At 37.1% G+C, this 20,269-nt stretch overlaps 1 protein-coding gene across 8 annotated transcripts in view; it reads right to left on the reverse strand.

Annotated features, from left to right (window-relative positions):
- The window catches only part of VPS13B (vacuolar protein sorting 13 homolog B), a 427,169-nt gene that overhangs the window by 196,900 nt on the left and 210,000 nt on the right, over positions 1 to 20,269 (reverse strand). For all 8 annotated transcript variants that reach the window (XM_071554088.1, XM_071554086.1, XM_071554089.1 and 5 more), the window contains exons 23-24: positions 12,944 to 13,178; positions 3,186 to 3,406 (exon numbers count right to left, since the gene is read on the reverse strand). In XM_071554088.1, the coding sequence (XP_071410189.1) occupies positions 3,186 to 3,406; positions 12,944 to 13,178 (456 nt within the window). The remainder of the gene's footprint in view (positions 1 to 3,185; positions 3,407 to 12,943; positions 13,179 to 20,269) is intronic.

Here is a 20,269-nt window from a genome sequence, read left to right on the forward strand (position 1 = left end):
TTTTAACAATTAAACTAAGGTAATTTATCATTTATTCCATACTGCCTCCAAGAAAAGGCAAACATGTAAACTTTATAAAACATTAACAATGCAAAAATTACTGATTTAAATTCTTTTAAAATAATGATCCCATGCAGCATGTGAAGCTGCTCTGCTTTGGAAGAATATCCACTACCAATAACCTCCTGGCATATGTCATTCCAATATTCAGAAACACACTGTTTAACTTGCACACAGTTTGACTCAGTTCTAAGATATTTACACAAGTTTTTGTAAATACGCATAAATCATGGAATTTGTATGACAACGTACTGCAAAATAGTGTATAAAACAAGCACAGAGAAAACTGCAAACAATAGAGAAGCAGTTTCACAGCTGGATACCATACCCAACTTGCCATTAAAAAAATTGAAATTCTTATATTTATAAGAACTTCAAGCCTCAGGACACTTCTACTGCATGAAGCTGGCTTCTTATGTGGGCAGAACAGATGCAGGAAAACACTGTTGTCAATCTACATTTGATATGAAACAGCACTTGATTCTGTGCGTGAGAATGTGTGATGAATCTCAAAGTACAGGCTGCAGTCCTTTCTTAAGAGGTGAAGTGCTGGAATTTTATAAAAACCTCCTTAATTCATCTTGGATTTTCTTTTGAAGTTTCAAGGCTTACACAGAGCAGGTCATATAATCTTGTGACAGAATTTTTCCTTCAAGGAAGTAAACTTCCCAGTACATTTTTTGTCTTCATATACAGAGCAATCTACAGACAGATAACAATTCTGGCTGTGATGAAAAGCTCTTTAAAATATTTCGTGTCTGCAGCACTCCAATATGCACTGGTAACATTTAAATTACCAAATTCAACTCTCTAAGTTTTCCCAAGTCTTTTCCATGTCTTTCCAGGAAGATCATCTAATAACATCCCCACAATTGAGTAGGATAACATTAACTGGTGTCGATGCTTTGCTGGCAAAAAAAGTCTCTAGAAATTGAATAGGATGCAGGCAGACTTCCAAATCATACACGCTTGCCACTTCCTCCAGTCCCAATTTTTTTCAAGAAACCAAAGGCTAATTTAAGCTATAGTTGTTTTAATGAAGCAGGGCCTTCAGAAAATCACGAAGTTAATAATTACTTCTATTGTCAGGGAGATTTTCTAAAATTGCTTGGGCTACAATCTTTGCAGCCACTCTGAAACAGTGGCTAGTTCAGACAGCAGTAGCCATGTCTCCACACATCACCAGCAACGTGACAGTGAAGTAGTATCACCAAAATACTCTATCTTGCTCTGAAAATAGAATGTTCACCAAATAAAACAACCACTTTTTAGAGGGGGATGACTTTCAAGGAGATATGTTTGAAAGTAAAAATAGAAAAAAAGCCTCACACCAAAACCTCATTAAAACAAAAAACATGGCACATGTCTACATGTAAATAAAATTTCAAAAATTCAGATAAAAAGCTAAAGTTACATCCGATTATTTTCAATACATTTTATACCACAGGATGTTACTCATTAAAATGGAAGGATTTCTACTCATGTTGCACTTTTTCAAACGAGTGGTCTCAATAGTTTGAAAATCCATTTCTGATTATATTAGAAGGGCTAATGTAAGGCTTCTCTCCTTTATAAGTAGTTTTGAGCACAACAATTAACATATATTAATTATTTTTATAACATACTATTCAAGAGTACAAAACTGATAGGACAAAAAAAAAAGACTAACTGTGCCAGTTTTTATTAAAAAAATGCTTCCCTCAGTCACTGCTTCCATTCCCTCTTCTACAAAACCACACAAAACTCAGTAAGACCCCACTGACTACTTGGCAAAATCTGTAAAGCTCAACATGTTACAGTATTTTATACTTTAAAAATAACACATTACTACAAAACTGAAAACTAGAACCAAAGACAATATCCTGGCAATTTTGCACACTGGAAGTATCTACTGATTTTTTGACCATGAGAACATGGCTTCACATTAAATCATAACAGTCATATAAATAAAATACTTCACCTTTGCTACCTTTTAATAAATTCACCAAATATAACCTACTTTTAAGGCTGTCATCTATAGACAAAATACAGCCTGTCATTTAAGGAATCAAATTTCATAGTTACTCTACTGTGAATCTATAACTATCAAATGCTGTTTATGTAACTGTATTTTTCATCTTCTGTTCTTCAACATCTGGTTAAAGAAGACTGATGGCTTTTTTTTCCTCCTTTTGCATAAGTAAAGCAGAAAGGACATGTAAGGCACATGTAAAGTTTAAAAGACAGTAAACTCAAAATAATTTGTCTGCATCCTTTCACTCATTAGAATACTTCAGTAAATTAATAACATTACAGTATGCAAGGACATCCTTTAAGACAACAACTTTTGGTCTGATATTACACTGCACAACTTTATTTTAACATTTCACTATGCTCATGATAAAATTTATATGGAGCTTACAGTTTAAATTTTTAGTGCAACTATTTTCTTACAGTTTGCTGAACAAATTACTTGATTACACTTTAATAGGAATGCCAGAAAAATACTGTTAGTTCAATTTTCTTTTTAATTCACAAGTCAGATTAAGATAAGGCTTGCGCTTCATAACAATGCCATTCCACTTTCAATATTATTAATTCAAAATCTACTCTATTTGAACTACAGCAAACTTGGTCCAGGTCACTAAAATACAGGGTGCACTTTCTGAAAAACCTAAGAATGCCTTTGCCTCTTAATAAACATAAATGAGGTGGTAATTTTTGTTTACACATATTCATCTGGGGTTTCTTTCCCCTTTGCTATTGGATACCATTGTTTGCCTAAAAAACTCTTTATGTTTGAAGAAACTATGAAAACCCAGTAAAAAATTTACATTCAACCACTTCAATATATGAATGCACAGTGACAGCAGATCAGCACCAGAGCATCTAATGGTACATCTGCTATTCATTTCACTCCATCAGCCAAAAGATGCATTTATACTACAGCTATTACATTTGGAGAAGAGTTTAAATTACAAAACTTGAGAGAGCTTCAAAGCAGTTCTTAATCTAAGCACCTTGATCTTCATGGCCCAGTTAAAAAAAAAATTTAGATAGAGACCCTCTTCATGAAAATGCAGAACAATTGTAATTAAATCACATTATTTTTAATTTCCTTTCATAAATCAATTAAATGTACCAACCTGGGGGTTGGAGCATTTTATTTCAAGGGACTCAAGGTCGACATGGAGGCAGACAACAAACGAGTGTCTGGATTCTGGCCCCGAGGGAAGGAGTTTCTGTGAAGTCACAGCTAAGGTAGAAGTACAGCCCATGGGTTCCACTAAATTAAGTGTCATCTGTTGTCCGAGAAGAGTGTATATACTGAAATGGTGCAGACTGATTGTCCATGGAAAAGCATCACCTAATTATTAAAAAGAAGAGAAAATAGTTAAATAATTGCTTAATAAAAAATAGGTTACTAATATCACACAGCTCAGCAAAGGCCTTATTCTAAACCACCTTAAAAATCAGCAAATGCAATAAACAACCATTAAATTGATCCCAAACTCTTACAAATATAATTCAACCATCAATTCCTGCTATAGCTCAAAAACTAAACAAAGCAATAATTTTTTTACAACTTTTTAAAAATTGAAATCCATTGGGAATTTTAACCCTGAACTGTGAACAAATGTACAACACAATATTTAAAGAAGTCATTTTGCTTCAGCATATGGATGTAGTTCAGAGGCAGTTCCTTTTATTACATACTCATACATATTCATACTTTTTAACACTAAAAAAGTGAATTCTACCCTCCAAAAATCTGCAGCTTGCATCTCAATTCAGCAGTGTGACAGAGTGAAGCCTCTCCCAACACACTGCTCAGGTGAGACTGTCACAGTGCAGCTCTTCCCACTGCCTCCACTTCCTAGGAACAGAATGGTGATGGATTTCCTCAAAATAAATTGCTAGAGACATACTCTCAGCACTTCATTTCTTCTATTTAGGAGGAAGCCTATCCAGAGAAGTGCTTGGCATCCTACCATGAATCATTAGCAAGAACAATCAGTGAGGGAAATGGTACACAGCTGAACAGAAAAATGTCTGCAGCTTCCATACAATCAGTTTCCTTTAGACTGTCAATATACTGAAAAGTTTCCAAAGCAGGACCACAGACAGAATTATTTGTGTAGTTCTTCAAAGGGCCAACAGGAATTCTCATCAGTGAAGGAAAATTTTCAGCAGCTCTACCAGCTAGAGCTGAAAGGAACTGATTACACAGATTACAGAACCTGGAACAGAATCCCTCTGGTGGACTGACCCTGGCTGAATGTCAGGAAAGCACAGTTATCACTCTCCTTATTCAGCTGGACCAGGGAGAAAAACCACAAAAATGGCTTGCAGGTCAGGCATAGACAGGAAGAGATGGCTCACCTGTTACTGTCACAGGCAGAACAGACACAACTTGGGAAAATTAATTCATTGTCAGTTAAGGGAAATGCAAACAAATCTAAAAACCCCTTCCTGGCATCTCTGCCCTCTTCCTGGGCTTAACTTCATTCCCAAATTCTCTCCCTTCAGCCTGCTGAGTGGTGCAGCACGACAGAGAATGGGGGTTGTAGTGAGTTCACATGTTAGTTTTGTTGCTTCTTCCTCTTCACACTCTGGCCCTGCTCCAGCATGGACTCCCTCCCATGGGACACAGTCCTTCAACTTCTCCAGCATGGCCTTTTCACACAGACTTCTTCATGAGCTGCTCCAGCATGGATTTTTTTCCATGACAGTCCTGCCGCAGACCTGCCCTAGCACGGGCTCCTCTCTCCATGGGTCCTGCCAGGAGCCTCCAGCACGGACACTGCCAGGGGCTGCAGCCTCCTCCAGGACTCATCTACCTGCCCTGGTGTGGTGGGGTCATCCATGAGCTGCAGGATGGATATCTTCTCTACCACAGACCCCCACAGACTACAGGGGACAACCTGTGTTGTCACCATGGTCTTTACCACAGGCCATCGTCTGCTTTGGTAGCTGAAGCACCTTCTCTTCCTCCTTCTTCATTCACCTTGGTGTCCAGAGATTTGCTCCTCTCATGTGTTCTCACTCCTCTCTCCCAGTTACTGTGGCACAGCAGGCTTTTTTCCCCCCTTATATACATTATTCAGAGGTGCTACCACCACATCTGATGGGCTCAGCCTTGACCACCAGTGGCTCTATTGTCTTTCTGGAGCTGGTTGGAACTGGCTCTGTTTGACATGAGGAAAGCTTTTGGCATGTTCTCACCCAAGTCAGACCTGTATTACACCCTGCTACCAAAATCTTGCCATGTAAAACAAATATAATTTCATGATTGTATGACAACCAGATCTCAGATAAAAAAAAAATCAGGCTTTGAGAGAAACACTGAACAAAAATCCAAAGAATGCTCAAAAGAACCGAGGAAAACAAGTCAATGAGATGTATATGGGTAATCCTTATTTTACCTGAAACAGACATGTGTTTTTGCTCTTCAGAAGTGTAAGAACATAATAATTCAGGGGGTTTTTGTATTGGGCGTTTTTGCTTCTTGTTTGTTTGTTTTGCTGTTTGTTTTGTTTTGTTCAAAGCAAATCTTCATTCCATTTATCAGATTTCCTGCTGAGAAAGTTGAGTGTTTTTGTTGCAAATCTGTGCCCAGCATGTGACTTTTCAATCCATCAAGTGCAACTGCCTGTCCCAGTACCAAGCATAAAACATAAAAGCAGCTGGATGCAGTGTGAGATCCACACACAGGATGCTGGTGAGCATCCACAAACCCCAACCTTGCCTGAAACAGTCTTCATCTTTGTTGAGAGAACAATCTTGGAGGAAGGGAAGGAGAAAAGTTCTCCTTTCTGTATGAAAATTCAGAATGCTTTTTGGAATGAGGTTTTATTTTTCAAGATTTGGGCCTGAAGTGATGGATGAGTCCAAATTAATGTGCTACCCAGAAGCATGGGAGCCAGTGTTGAGAGCCAGAGGAGAAAGTGGCATACAAATACAAGCGTACACTGGAACAGCCCCTTGGAGTCTCACGGGACAATAAAAAATTCAAACCAGCTTTAAAACAATGTATGAAGAGTGTGTTTGCTCCCTGGTGTGGCCTACAGTCAATACTGTCCTGCTGAGAAATCACAACACTAAGAAATAGCACAAACTGTCAACTGCAAGTATTGACAGAAATTAGAAGAGCTTTAAAATTAAAATAAAGCTGCATTCCAGCATCTTTTTACCATATTATTTTAGTAGGACTTCTATAGTTTCTTCCACAGGTAGAATCAACAATAAATTTATATGGTTGGGAACATGTATCAGAAAAGTCTGTGTGTCTCATCCTTAGAACAAACTGTAAACTTCAGTGGTTTATTTTGAAACTATTACGTACCAAAGAATTCAGCTCAAAGTAACACGAAAATATTTTGCAAAGTTTTCAGATTAGAAGTTTTGAAGCAGTTAATTTGTGTTTTTTTCCAAGTTCAGTCAGTCAAGAAGTACAAAATATTAATTGAAATAGGTGGAAAAAACTCAAATGTGAAGTCAACTCTAATGACATGTTTCTAATTACTACACATGAACCTTGTTCTTCGCTGTGACCACCACAGTAAATGAACAGTTTATATTTCAAGGATTAGAAAGAAAGAATATCTAAGGAAAAACCTGAATGTTAGCTCTGCTAAGCTGCATATGTTATCCACCCGAAAAGGAAAACACCCATCAAATTTTACCCATGTACAGAAACTACAATATGTTGAAAAAACACTGTAGTAAAGGTGTGGTGAATTTACAACTATAAAATTCTTCCTAATGTCATCAACTACCTCTTCTTCAGCTCCATATACATTATGTGCCCATTCTAACATTATACTGGAACTCCTCACCTCATAAATCCTTGTTTTGCTCTTGTACCTATGTCTTATTTGTTTTTAAAAAACCTGTATCTGTATTCATTTGCAATGCTTTTTATGAAACTATTAAAGAAATTAACTCAACTGGTCTAAACATCAAAAGCAATACTGCTCATAGGATTTTTCCATGATTTCAAGAATGATTTACTGGTAGGAAAGAAGGAAAATTCAGTGCCACACTTTGCAGACTTTTTCTCTACATCTAACCTTTCTATCCATCTATACTATTATTTTGCCCCCTAATTGATGAGATTCTTTTACTCTGAAATATTTTAACTAAATCTGGCATTGCTTTCAGTGGAACTACAGTGCAGACCCCATCTCTAAGGGCAAGATTATAAAATATACACATGGAAGAGCTTCACTATGGTGGAAGATTCTGGTTAATTCCTGATCTACCACTATCATAAATCCTTATTTTTAATTTCTTAGAGTATCATCACTGATTTATACTTGAAAATTTATTTATCAAGCTATTTCAACTGCTTTGATAACTTCTTAAATTTATAAATGCTGCTTTCAGATATTTGGCAGTTGACTGACCCAATCAGACAATTTTCAAAGCACTGACATTCATCATTCATCTGCTATTTGCAACTGTTTAGCAAGATTCCTCTCCTGTGGAGTGCTTGAGTTAATTTCCCAGTCTAAAAACACTGAATTTTGCTATGTGCAAGCACATTCTCTGGTACTTATTGATGCACTTTGTTTCTTCACTAGAGTTAATTGCTAATGCTCATAATAAGACCTTCCATATGCATGACATGCAATACTGATAAATGTACTTAACTACTAATAATTATGTGTTTGTTCTTATTTTTATGTGGCACTTTTTTTTACTTTAAAAAACAGATTGCAGCAATGTTGTGTATAGAATGTTGACAGTTCTACACAAGACAAATTTTGTTTATTTAACATTAGTAATGGTAGGAGAGAGATCCTGAAAGCTTTATCATGCACATGCTCTGGGATCTATTCCCAGACTTGTTAATGGTGTCCTCTGGAATGTTCAAAAAGCATCCTGACCACCCTGTCCTCATCTCCCTTCTTGTGCCCACACTGCAGGGCCTTCTCATGGATTTCCAATGCACTCATTTTCACATGGTATGCAATGTTTAAAAACAGATACTGCAATCACTCAGTGTTACCCACTTGTGCTTCCTCCCAGTCATGCAGCAGGGAACAGCTGGATGGCTGCAGAATCCCAGGGTTTCACCCGTGACAACTAATTTTACAATGTCAATACCTTAACAGACAAGTTGAAGACAGTAATTAACACGCTCTACAGATAATGACATTGAATATAAACTCAAATAAACTGAAAGAGGGTTGATTTAGATGTAAGGAAGAAATTATGCACTATGAGGACATTAAAACACTGGCACAAGTTGCCCAGAGAAGCTGTGGATGCCCAGTCCCTAGAAATGTTCAAGTCCAGGTTAGATGTGCCCTGGGGAACCTGGTCTAGTGAAAGGTGTCCCTGCCCCATGGCACTGGGCTGGGACTAGGTGATCTTTAAGGTTCCTTTCAACACAAACCACTCCATAAAACAGCACAGTATTTTAATAACTGAAAAAAGAATTTTTGTAAATTCAAAGTTGAGCAATTTTTTACTCTAATGCAAGATGGTAACTTCTAAGAATGCCCACATACTACTGCCTTACTTTGAACATTTACCTGCCTTTTTTCAGGATGAAATCTGTATGCTTCCATTACACTGCAGTGGTTTATGAACAATACATTTCATTATACTTAATTCACACACTAGTAACAGAAAGTCTAATTTCTTATTTTCCTGCAAGTCACTAGACAAATTGTTGAGTTTAAACATATGCTGTAAAAATGGTGAGGTTATATTATTTGTCATATTTCTCAAATAAAGCCATCTCTCAGATTTAAATATTTAGAATACAGTGATTCATATGACTGTTAGTATAGCTCTATCTATATGAGAACATGAATATGATATCTAGTAAAATCAACAACAATTTTAAGACATTTTTACCTCTGCTTTCTAGAAAGTATTTTACTGTGCCTCATCTAGAGATCTGCATCTTTCTGTATCTGACATAAGCAAACATATTTACAGAGATGGATTCATAAAAGTTACTGGGATGAACCCAATCAGGAATATTATTATAATAACAATAATTAATTATGAAAAAGCCAGAAACTAAAACAATTCAAAATGTTAAACTTCTAAACACAGAGGGATTTCATGAATGCCATAACCATTTTCATTACTACTTTAAAACAGGGCTTTACCCACAGCAAAATTTTAGTTCTGTTCATGTTTTCAATTTATTTTCCCATTATAAGAGTTTAAATTTTTGGAAGACCACTTAGCAGTCCCAAAATCCTGTTGTCCAGCTTCAGTTACCTCACTCAGCTCATCACTCTGTGTTGGGACTTACAGATGAGTTGTCAGGTATTTGAGGCTGATGTGCAGAGAAAATAACAACTCGCTCTAAGTGCTTCTCTGAACATTCCAGTTTTGCTCAAACTGAGTTTCTAACTATTTAATTTCTTCTTAATAGCCATTTCACTTAAAAGGCAGCTACAGATAGAACAGAGGCCCTCCTCTGCACAAGGTGCTAAAACAGAGAAGACAGGGAAAGGGGCAACAGGGAAAAGTGGCACTGGGAGAGGTTTCATCTGATAATATGAAAGTATTTACAGAAAGAACAATCACTCATTGGAACAACCTCCTTAGGGATGTGCAGGCTTTCAGGAAGTGACTGAGCAGAGTACTGGATAATCTCATCTTGGGTCCCCTTTGCCATGAGTTTGGACCAGATGATCATTCAAGGTCATTTCCAAACTGGCCTTTCAGGCTCTATGATTCTGTGATTCTCTTTAAATATTCTCAGTGAATCTCCATCTGATTAATTTGTACTATAAAGATAATATTCTACGTAATTCAACACCTTACTTAACTGTATTTATTATTCAACAAAAATTCAAAGGAATATCTCATTCTTTACACAGATAAATCCATTTATGGATTACTTACTCAGGATGACTGAGCTACATTATGTTTCTGAATTCAAGTACTGTTTTTAAAATGCTCTTTAAGCAAACTACAATTATCTCAGAAAAGAAATGTTTTGGAGTTCTGAAAAAAAATTAGAAAGACCTGGTTGTGGGATAACATATGAATTATTTTTACAGTATGTTGACATCTTGAGTTCAATAAGCATCAGACTGAAATATCCCCAAATGAGAGTATGACTATGCTCCCTTTTCCTCTTTTTTTTAGTTTTTCATGTAATAAAAAAGAACATAAGTGAGCATAGAGTTTTCTTTAAAGTAACAATGTATCCTTGTGAACAAGCCTTTTACTTATATATATTTTTACAAAAGAAGGAATGATTCAAGAAATAGTTACCAGGAAAAGCAAGGTTATATAAAAATAATTTCAGAAAGATGGCAGCATATCTTAAGAATGATAGTATGTCCCTAAAGTGTTGTTCAAGGACAGAAAGCAAATCAAGAGACTCTCAAAATAAAAGTCCATAAAAATTATTAACTCTTACAGGGAAAGAAACAAAGAAGGTGACTTTAAAGTTTGGGGTTTTTTAAATTAATAATCTGTTTAAGCGGCAGTTTTGGCATGGGAGAAGGCAACAACTCCATTAGAGAATCAAAAATATCTAGATTGTGAGAACTTCTGTTTGGCATTATTCCCAGAGCACAAAGCCACACACAAATAAATTCCTTACTATCGGCCTTATCCCAAACAGGGGGATTCATTTCTCTCACTATTCTCTTTCCTTCAAGTCTTGATCTGACAACATTCAAATGACTTCTTTCAGAAATGGTATAAATTACACCATCAGTTTAAAACAAACAAGCAACTTTGGCTAAATTTATCTTCTATCTGTCACTAGGATTAGCAAATTAGATCATTCCTACTGAAAGTTACTAGGAAAACACATACACCTTTCTTCTCTTCTTTTTAATTTTAAAAAAAAATTTATTTTCATGTGGCAGCATCTCTAATATGACTTTCAATATTAAGAAGTACACTTTCATTTCTGTTGTCATGAGTTAAGGTATAATATAAAAAGGAGAAGAATCCAATATAAATAGTAGAATAAAGGGAGAGAAACACCATTTTATAAATCCAAAAAAATTTCAGATGGCAGGCACAGAACTAGCTCTTGAATGTGCTTTTGAATTAATTTTTTAAAATTGTTTGTGTTTCAGCAGCAAGTATACAGAAAACAGAATAATTTTCCCAGAAAACGCTGTCCCGAAAGCAATGGAACAATTGCTGCGTCTCCCTCTTTTCTTCTTAGAATGACTGCACAAAACAGCAACAATTCTTTCTAAATAACATAGTTAGAAAACAATAATGAACTAACTATACACCAATGTGCTGGTTTAGTCTGGGATAGCAGTTGGTATGGTGCTGCCTGGATCTGTGCTGAAAGCTGTTGCCAACACGAGGATGCTTTGGTTATTTCTGAGCAGTGCCCGCAAGGCATTAGGGTGATCCCTGGTCCTCACACTGCTCCAAGGGCACGGAAACTGGGGGGGACACAGGGAGCTGGGAGGGGACACTGCTGGGGTAAGCTCAACTCAATTAACCACAGAAACCAAACATGTAGAAAGGCAGGAGCCCCTGTCTACTGATGAGCAAATAGCGAATTAATTCATTATTTTCATTATTCTGCCTTGTCTATTAAACTGTCTTTATCTCAATGCCTGAGTTTTCTCACTTTTACCCTTCTGACTCTCCTCCACCGTACCGGTGGGAGTGAGTGACGATGGCTGTGTGAGCGTAGAGCTGCTTGCTGGCTGGGGTTAAACCACAGGCACTGGCATTTCCATGAAATTTTAAACTTGGTTTCAAGGCCGGCTCTCATGGAAGTCATTGAAATTAACCTGGGACCCAAGGCTCAAGTCGGTTAAGGATATTTGTCTCATCCATTTCCAGTACACAATTTTTCATATGACTATATGTAGAACAAGATTTCTACATCAGTATTTTTTCAGAACACTGTGGGCAAGCCCATTTACCATTTACTTTGACAATTTCTAAGGGCTTCATTTAAAAACAAACCCCACCAACAACCAAGTATTGAACATGCACAGCTTGTTTTCACTTGCAAGGCCCTTTGCAGCTTATCCCCCTCCTTTTGTTTCTCGATCAGTTGTGGAATGTTAAAAGTGGATTCTTTCCTCAGACTGGTCTACAATACAAATCCCTATCACATAGTAGCTTTTCAAATAAGAACTACTGTACTTGTTCTCAATCATCACAATTTTTTTCTTCAGATCTCTACAAATCTTGCCACAATCCCTAAGGCACAACAGAGAACACAACTGTTGGCTATTATGATGATCATTAAAGTCTAATTATTTTCTTTTGACAGTCTGCTATATTTATGCATTTCTTTTCTCATCTTACATCAAACACAGAATATCTCAGGTTGGAAGAGACCCATAAGGATCACTGAGTGCAAGTGCCTGCTCTTCACAGGACTGCCTAAGACCAAATCACATGACTAAAAGCATTGTCCAAATGCATTCTTATCTCTGCCAGGGTCAGTGACATGATCACTTTTCTGTGGAGTGTGTCCTAGTGATCAGCCACTCTCAGTGAAGAATCTTTTTCTTATGTCCAGCCCGAATGTTAGATCCAAGACCTTGGTGGGATGAGAAGTTTTTCCTAACCTGTCTCCATTCTGTCTCAGAATCCACAGTTTACTGCTGCCTCCTGTTGTGTCAAAATCATTGTTGGTGTCTACACAGTAACCTGAATGACAAAACCAATGAAGGTGAAGATTGCACTTCTGAAGTCTTTTAGCTTCAAACATACAAAATACCTCACAGAAGTAGCTCTCTGGTGATGAGTTTCACTTCATTTTCCATGGGGCAAGCCTTGCCACAAATATTTCTAGACTTCAATAATACATAATATACTGCTAAAAAAAGCTATACAAAATTAGAAGTTTTCAAAAATAAATAATTTTCATAACAGCAAAAAACCAAAAATTAAAGACGAAATGTTTTTGAGTTTATCACACTACCTTCCTCCAGGATGGGTCTCAGCACAACAAATGGGATTTCTTGCAATGGTTCCATGTGCTTGTGTCCAGCACTCATGACCTTTATCTGGGGCAGGCAGATGACAAGTGTGCCGGGCATACTGGCCTGCCCATGGTACCAGCTGCGCACAGTCCCGGGAATGTCACCCGACACAATGGTACTGGGAGAGGGTAGGCTGTCATTGGGAAGGAACACACACCAGGATTGCACTTCAAGCTGAAAAAACAAAGACAAGAAAGATTCTCAGAAATAGTTAGTTTCCTCCTCCACTGGGGAGCATACATCTTGGTACACAATCTGAAGTTACTCACCCATCACAGTTGATTGAAAATAATCTTAACTTTTAGCTGAATTAAGAGGAAAGATGACACAAAATGTTGGAAAACAATATATTCTTGTAAATTATGATTATGGGAGGGAGAAGGGTGATTTTGCTCTGTAAGTTAACCAGAAAGGTGTGGCCATAGAAAGTGAACATACATATATCTACATGTCAGCAGCTTTTTACAAGTGCAATTGAGTCAGAAAATGTTCTCACAATAAAGCTGAGAAAGTCCTACTCTTTTTGCAGTTCATTAGCTTTTGTTAGCAATAGCTAAGTCTCTGGAACTAGCCAACATTTTATATGCTGTTACTTTTTATAAAGAGCTGTTTCAGGGAAAATTCTGTCTTTCCTTAATAGGCAACAGTAATGAGCATGTACAGAACGGTTAATCATCAGATAAACCAGTAAAAATACAAACTTTAGTGACAATCTGACTTCTAAACAAATGGAGAGGTGCATACATACACAAAGAGAAACTAGTAAAGTTAACAAAGTTTCTACAGCTTCTGTCCTGTTTTCATTGCAAATGAGAAGTAGCACACATGGTTTCATATAAAACAGCATTTTTTTAATTCTTTATTTTCAAGTAATGTTTTTAGCCTGGAGCATTTCTGACCATTTTGACATCTTCTCATGAGTTTCTAGTAAGGCTGAGTGAGCCTAAACCCAAGAACTCAACTCATCACAACTTGTTAACTCAGAGCTGGTGTAAGCTGCAGGCTGTTAGTCTTCCTTGGCTCTTGGCAATACCACTCTGGCACCTGGATGTCAAATAGCTCTAACAGCCTCCACACTTGAATGCTTTGTTAAGCAAACACAAGCTATGATTCAGTTCTTTTTTTCACACTGCTTGGAAAAGTCTAGCATACAAAATGTTGGACAAGATGTTATTCGTAGCTGTGATAAAAACATTTATTTGCTGTAAACATACTTAAACAGCACAGCTCAAAAGTGATGACCAAGGTTTGTACTTCACACCCTCCCTTGAAGGGTATCAGGCCCTCAAGCCCACAACAGAGATTTGCAATAGAGCTGGAATTACCCAGCACTGTACATACTCTGCCATCCTACTCAGAAAAACACTGATATTCATCTTTATTTCAGCATTTTTGTGCCCTTTTGCTTAGACAAACTGACAAGAATTCACTGCAAAAAATATAAGTAGAATTTTGCAAAAATAAATACATTGTTACATGAAGTCTGTGTTTGTTTCTGGTTTTAGAACTGTTTGAGTTGTAAAATGAAGTTAATTACATCTTTGATAAGTAGTTTATTGATCCAAGGTTGCAGAGAGTACTTTATTTATACTGGATGAAAAGCAAGGGTGTATTGTTACAGATGTAATAGATTTGGGTTTTTTTTTTAAATGGTAAATTAGTCATTGTGTCAATTTGCAAAGATTTTTACAGGGACACATTAGATCGTTTTCTGGTCTATTAGTAATAGGTTGCAGGTCAGGCCATTGTGGAATAATGATTAAGACATGGCAAAAGAACTTACGATCAGTGTAACTATTGCTTTATCTGTGCATTTTCTGAGTAAACAGTTTGTAAGAAATTACCCATCCTTCATATATATGCTGATTAACATCAAATGCTGCCTAGATATACAAACCATGTGGTAATAATAATCCAAAAGCTCCACCAACTTGAAGAGATACTCTACTTTGTTACATTACCAGCAGCAGGATCTACAGGACGCGTTTTACAAAGTACTCTTAAGAAGAGATCTTGAGAAGACTCTATAGAGTCTTTGCACTTCATCTACAGTTCAGTACAACTTTGTACTAAAGAAAAGTTCTTCAGATCATTGCTGTGTTTTACTTTGCCGTGTCAACAATACTGAAGTAGAAGCACAACAGCTTTGCTGCTTTAAACTCCTGTTGGAAATTTCTGTTTTCCACAAGCAGCTCTTTATCACTGATTTTCAAACAACTGAATGGGAGTTAGGCCATGAATTTTGGTGGGCTTTGCATGATAGCATCAGGCCCTCCATAAGTGTGATGCATACACTCAGTGTCCTTAACCAGACCAGCAGTGGCTCAGTACAAGCTTCAAAGGAGGTAAAGGCCAGGTCATGAACTTCTCCAGGAAACTCATAAAGGGCAGAGTGACCCACTGGTCATCAATGCCTGGAACACGCCTGGAACACTGATCATGCAATCAACACTTGAAGAGCGTGTGTTTTTCCAAGACTCAGTTATCCGGGAACACAGAATGCTGTGAGTACACAGAGTGTCCTGCACACCCTTCCCACTGCATGCAATTTGACTATGAACCAATCACTTTTTCCCATAAAAATGCCAGACTAAGTGAGCCTCCTCTGAGCTGTCCCTGCCAGGCAGCATGGCTGCACTGCAGTGGTCTCCCCTGGAACTGGGATGTCTTTCAAGGTTGCTCCTGGAGGCAGAGTCCCTTCTACAAGTGATAGATCTCTGGATGAGTTCAAGTTTTCTCAGAATTGAACCTGGACTGTACACCAGTAACTGTCCCCTTAAGTCGGGATGTCTCCCAGTGTTTGATCTGAGACTGAGAGAGCCTTCTGTACCCTGGGCAGAGAGACCCCTTCTCTGCAACAGATCCTCAGTACACTGCTGATAGCATGCTCATTAATACTAGTGAAATGCAGGTAGTTAATTCCTTTAGACACAAGCCGTTGTCAAAGTCCTGGTCTAAGACCAGATGAAGCTACACCTAAGCTCCATCAGGAGTTTAGAAAGGGGGATCTGCTCTGAACCTCATGACTCAGTGGGAGGACTTCCTTACTCTTTGCATTTCTTCCAAAGGGTATAAACTGTTGTCCAGGTCTTAGACTAAGATCAGACCTGGCTGCACCGAAACTCCATCAGGGGCTTAAGGACCCTACTCTGAATTTCAGGACTCTGCAGGAGGGTTACCTTACTCTTTTTTGTCTTCAGCCTCCATGCAAATAAAGCCAAATTCATTCTAATCCCATTTTTCTTTGCATGTTTCATCCATGTAGCAACTGATAGAGTGAACCTTGATATTGAACTTTGCTAAGTTGCAAATTCCACATTTTAGAGCAAATTATGCAATTATTTAAATCACACAAGAAATCACCAACTTGAATGCACAGGAGCCCAAAAATTGAATTGCAACCGTTGAACTTCTCAGAGGCAGATTCTGCTTATGCACAACTATCAGCTTCAAAGGAGTTTGTGTATGTTTACCAGACTGAATCTGGAGATCCCTCTACTCACAAGTTCCAATAAAGGAAAGGAAGAGTACACCTAAAATGATGGAATTATATGTTGAACAAAGTGAGAATGTAAGCTACAGATTGCTTCACCAATTGGAAAGTGTTTTAAAATATATGTAATCCCAATTCTTAAAATTAAACTACATTAATAGCATATATTAAAGCTATCATATAAATCTTTTTACACTTTTTAAATAACTGTTAAACTGTATGCCTAAAATTGTGAATTTAATGTAAGATGTGACTGATTTATGTAACTGAATATAAATCTGAAGCAGTAAATCTTGCATTAATGTAAGGATCTGACAATCCAAGGGAAAGAAAATGAAGTAATCTGCCAGTAAGAAGTCCTCAAGCTGGGGGTCAGATCCTGTTCATGGAAACCATCTGGTTGGGACCCTCCAAGCCACACCAAACACAAATGATCTTTTAAAAAAATATCCTATTCATTAATGCTCCGCAGCTGCACCGAGTGTTACTTCATTTTTCCATGGCAACATCCTTTCTGTTTCAAGGATCTTATTTCAGTTTTGGTAGCAACATGTTCGTTTGCCAATACTGAACACATTCATGTGTTAAAGAGAAGGAATTATTACAAATTCTTGAAACAGGATCACCCCCTATTTTCATTTCTATTATGTCAAGGCCTATACTTGCTAAATATACACTAATGATGAACCAATGAAGTAAGCAGTATTTTTCCTTCTTTTAAAAAATGATGGAAAGCCTATTGCTCTCTGCTTTTACTAAGACATAAACCTAAAAAAGTCCGATGACTTTAAGACTCTTGTATAAAAAGGAAAAGTATTAAGTTACTGAAATAAATGGAGTATTTTTAATTCATATTTATAAAGAGAATGTTGCTCATTAGAGAGAACAGTGCAATAAACACCACAGAGGAATGAGGTCTTCCTAACTGAGAAGGGCGGGTGGGAGTGAGGGAAACAAGACAAGTGACATGCCACAGTTACTCTGCACAAGTGACATGCCACCATTACCCTATACAAGTGACATGCCTATGATTCTATGATTCTATGAAGTGACATGCCACCAATACCCTGCACAAGTGCAACAAAGAGGGACAGGTTGAACAAGAGTATATACAGCCTTTCACGACAGCAATACCACAAGGAGATTCCCTTCCATAACCCACATTTTATAGTTACATAAAACAATTAGAGGCAACAAAGATTTTCTACAAGGTGACACTTGTCTAAGGGTGTCTCTCCTGAGAAGTTGCCTCTCTCCTCACTAACCATCATCACACAGATGCTCTCATCAGAAAGGCTACTGTGTTTGTCTGGGACTCCAAAGCACAGAATATCATCTTGCAGTGACTGCCCAAACTGCCAAGGACCACTGCCACACATCTCCTGTAGGGTTCTGGTGCACTCACTGTTGTGAGACCACAGCGCAGCCTCTGACACCCAAATCAGTTCTGTCCATTTGGACCATCCGCAGCTGAGCCAGACAGGCACTGTTTGTTAGAATTTTAAAAGGCAGGACAGAAATTGGTGTTCTGAAGTCATACAGAAAGTAAAAATTATATAAATGGAAAACAGAACACATGAGTAAGATATTTGAGCAGGCTACCTGTACATAAAAATGGGTATAATAAGGATCAGCTGCATTTCCTTTGACCACTTAAAACACAGTGTCCATGTATTACAAAGTATTCCTGTCCTTCTCTAAGAAAAGTTTTAAACCTTTTAAAAATCTTTTATTTAGTTATGGAAAACTCAAATTTTTGTTGGTTTGTGGTAAGTAACTAACTTGAGAAATCATCCTCTCTCGTAACTGCTGAATAACTTCAGTGAGCTGCAACTGCTAAGTTACGAGTCATGGAATCTGTTCCTGATCCCTGGATAAAAATATTATTCAAAGAACAGGAACTCTCACCAAGTTCATCCTTCCCTTTCTACATTTCACTCTGACAAAAATTTTGAACAAGTTATATCTTTTAAAGAAAATATTATTTTCAACAATTTTGGGAAACAGACTCGTTTTTTCAAATAAATTTGGGGATATTTAAAAAGGCATGAGGCATATCTGATTAAGTTTTATTTGTAACAATTACACTCATTTAGTTGGCATTCGTTGCAACATTACTCATTAATTCATTTAATTTTAATACCGATCTTTCATTGTTCTCACTGGAATTCAGCATTAACAGCCAATTAAAATTAATTGTGTTTATACTGCTTCACGATTTTAGCAACTATTAGTATGAAGAACATCTGAAAAGTGAGTATTACTCTCCTACACAGCTTAACTGCCAAAAAGACTTCAAGGCTGCATATAAAATTCTACACCAACTAAATAACAAAACAATTTTTTTACAGTTACCTATGAAAGTCTTTTCACTTAAATACTAATAGCTCACCACAACTCCAATGCACAATATCTTCATGCAATGTTCTATCTAGAGCAAGCCAGTGCTAGGGCCAACCAAGTACCAGCTTTGGATCCAAAATAAACTTTCCAGTTACTTTGGTTCCAATCTCATTTACTTATTCAAACTTCCACTAAAAGAATAATCCTTTGATGATTTTAAGTTATGGAGTTCAGTTTTATCCAACGACAACTACAGACTTTTCTGCTCTACAATCATATTCCTAAAAGATCCAGGAACATGAAAATTAACTTTAATGAAAAAACCCAACACGGAGCCTAAGTGCTCCAGCATTGAACCAGGCAAATTAGTTTGAGATTTGCCTTTTTCATGGCAAATAATAAAATACAGAAAAATCTATTGAATTTAACGCATAAATGTAGTTATAAGTGTTTAACAATATGCACATTATGTTTAATAAAATAAAGTACCTGAATTGGAAAACAGTCAAAACTTATATTTTCTTACCCTCTACACATTGCCTTGCATGAATTTCCCGTTTATGCTGGTATTGAAGGAAACAAGATACTGACGGAAAGACAGACAAGACAGACAGACAGACAGAAAGATAGATACACAGATGGATTGACAGATACATGGATGGATGGATGGAAGGATGGATGGATGGATAGATAGACAGATGGATAGACAGATGGATAGATAGATAGATAGATAGATAGATAGATAGATAGATAGATAGATAGATAGATAGATAGATAGATAGATAGACGGACAGACGGACAGACGGACAGACGGACAGACGGACAGACGGACAGACGGACAGACGGCATTTCTGTCTTAAAAATATTTAAATAAAACAGAGACAGGGACTACTAGCATTAATAAAAAGAACAGCAAGCATGTCTATAAATCCTTTGTATTTCACTAAGAAAGACTACCACGTATTTGTGTGGAAGCACATTCTTGAACTTCTCCTGTAATGTTTCTTTGGAGTTGTTGAAACTTTTCACTGACAACACGTAATATCCTTCTGGCAAGACATTGGCAAATACTTTACCAAGTAAAATCCAAGCAGAAGGATGAAACATATCAGAAATGTGTAAGGTACTGTATCCATTCATAGGGGTGTTTAATTTCAACACAGATAAAATAAAAATATAATTCCAGAGTCAAAATGATGAAAATAGAAAGCATGAATACTCAACAACAAAATTCCTGTAAAAAGTAAATAAATCTAGAATCATAAGTACCATAAAAATACCCAATACAAAACACCCCCAGCCAGTATTAGCTCTGATCTGTGGGTGTATTAGATCAGAGCAGCAATATATTCAGGAATTACTCTCTGAAAAAAAACTGTGCCTATTGCAGTCACCAGCTTTAATCTCCACAAAAAAAAAACCCCAAACA

This window comes from Pithys albifrons, chromosome 4, assembly GCF_047495875.1.
Source record: "Pithys albifrons albifrons isolate INPA30051 chromosome 4, PitAlb_v1, whole genome shotgun sequence".
NCBI lineage: Eukaryota > Metazoa > Chordata > Aves > Passeriformes > Thamnophilidae > Pithys > Pithys albifrons.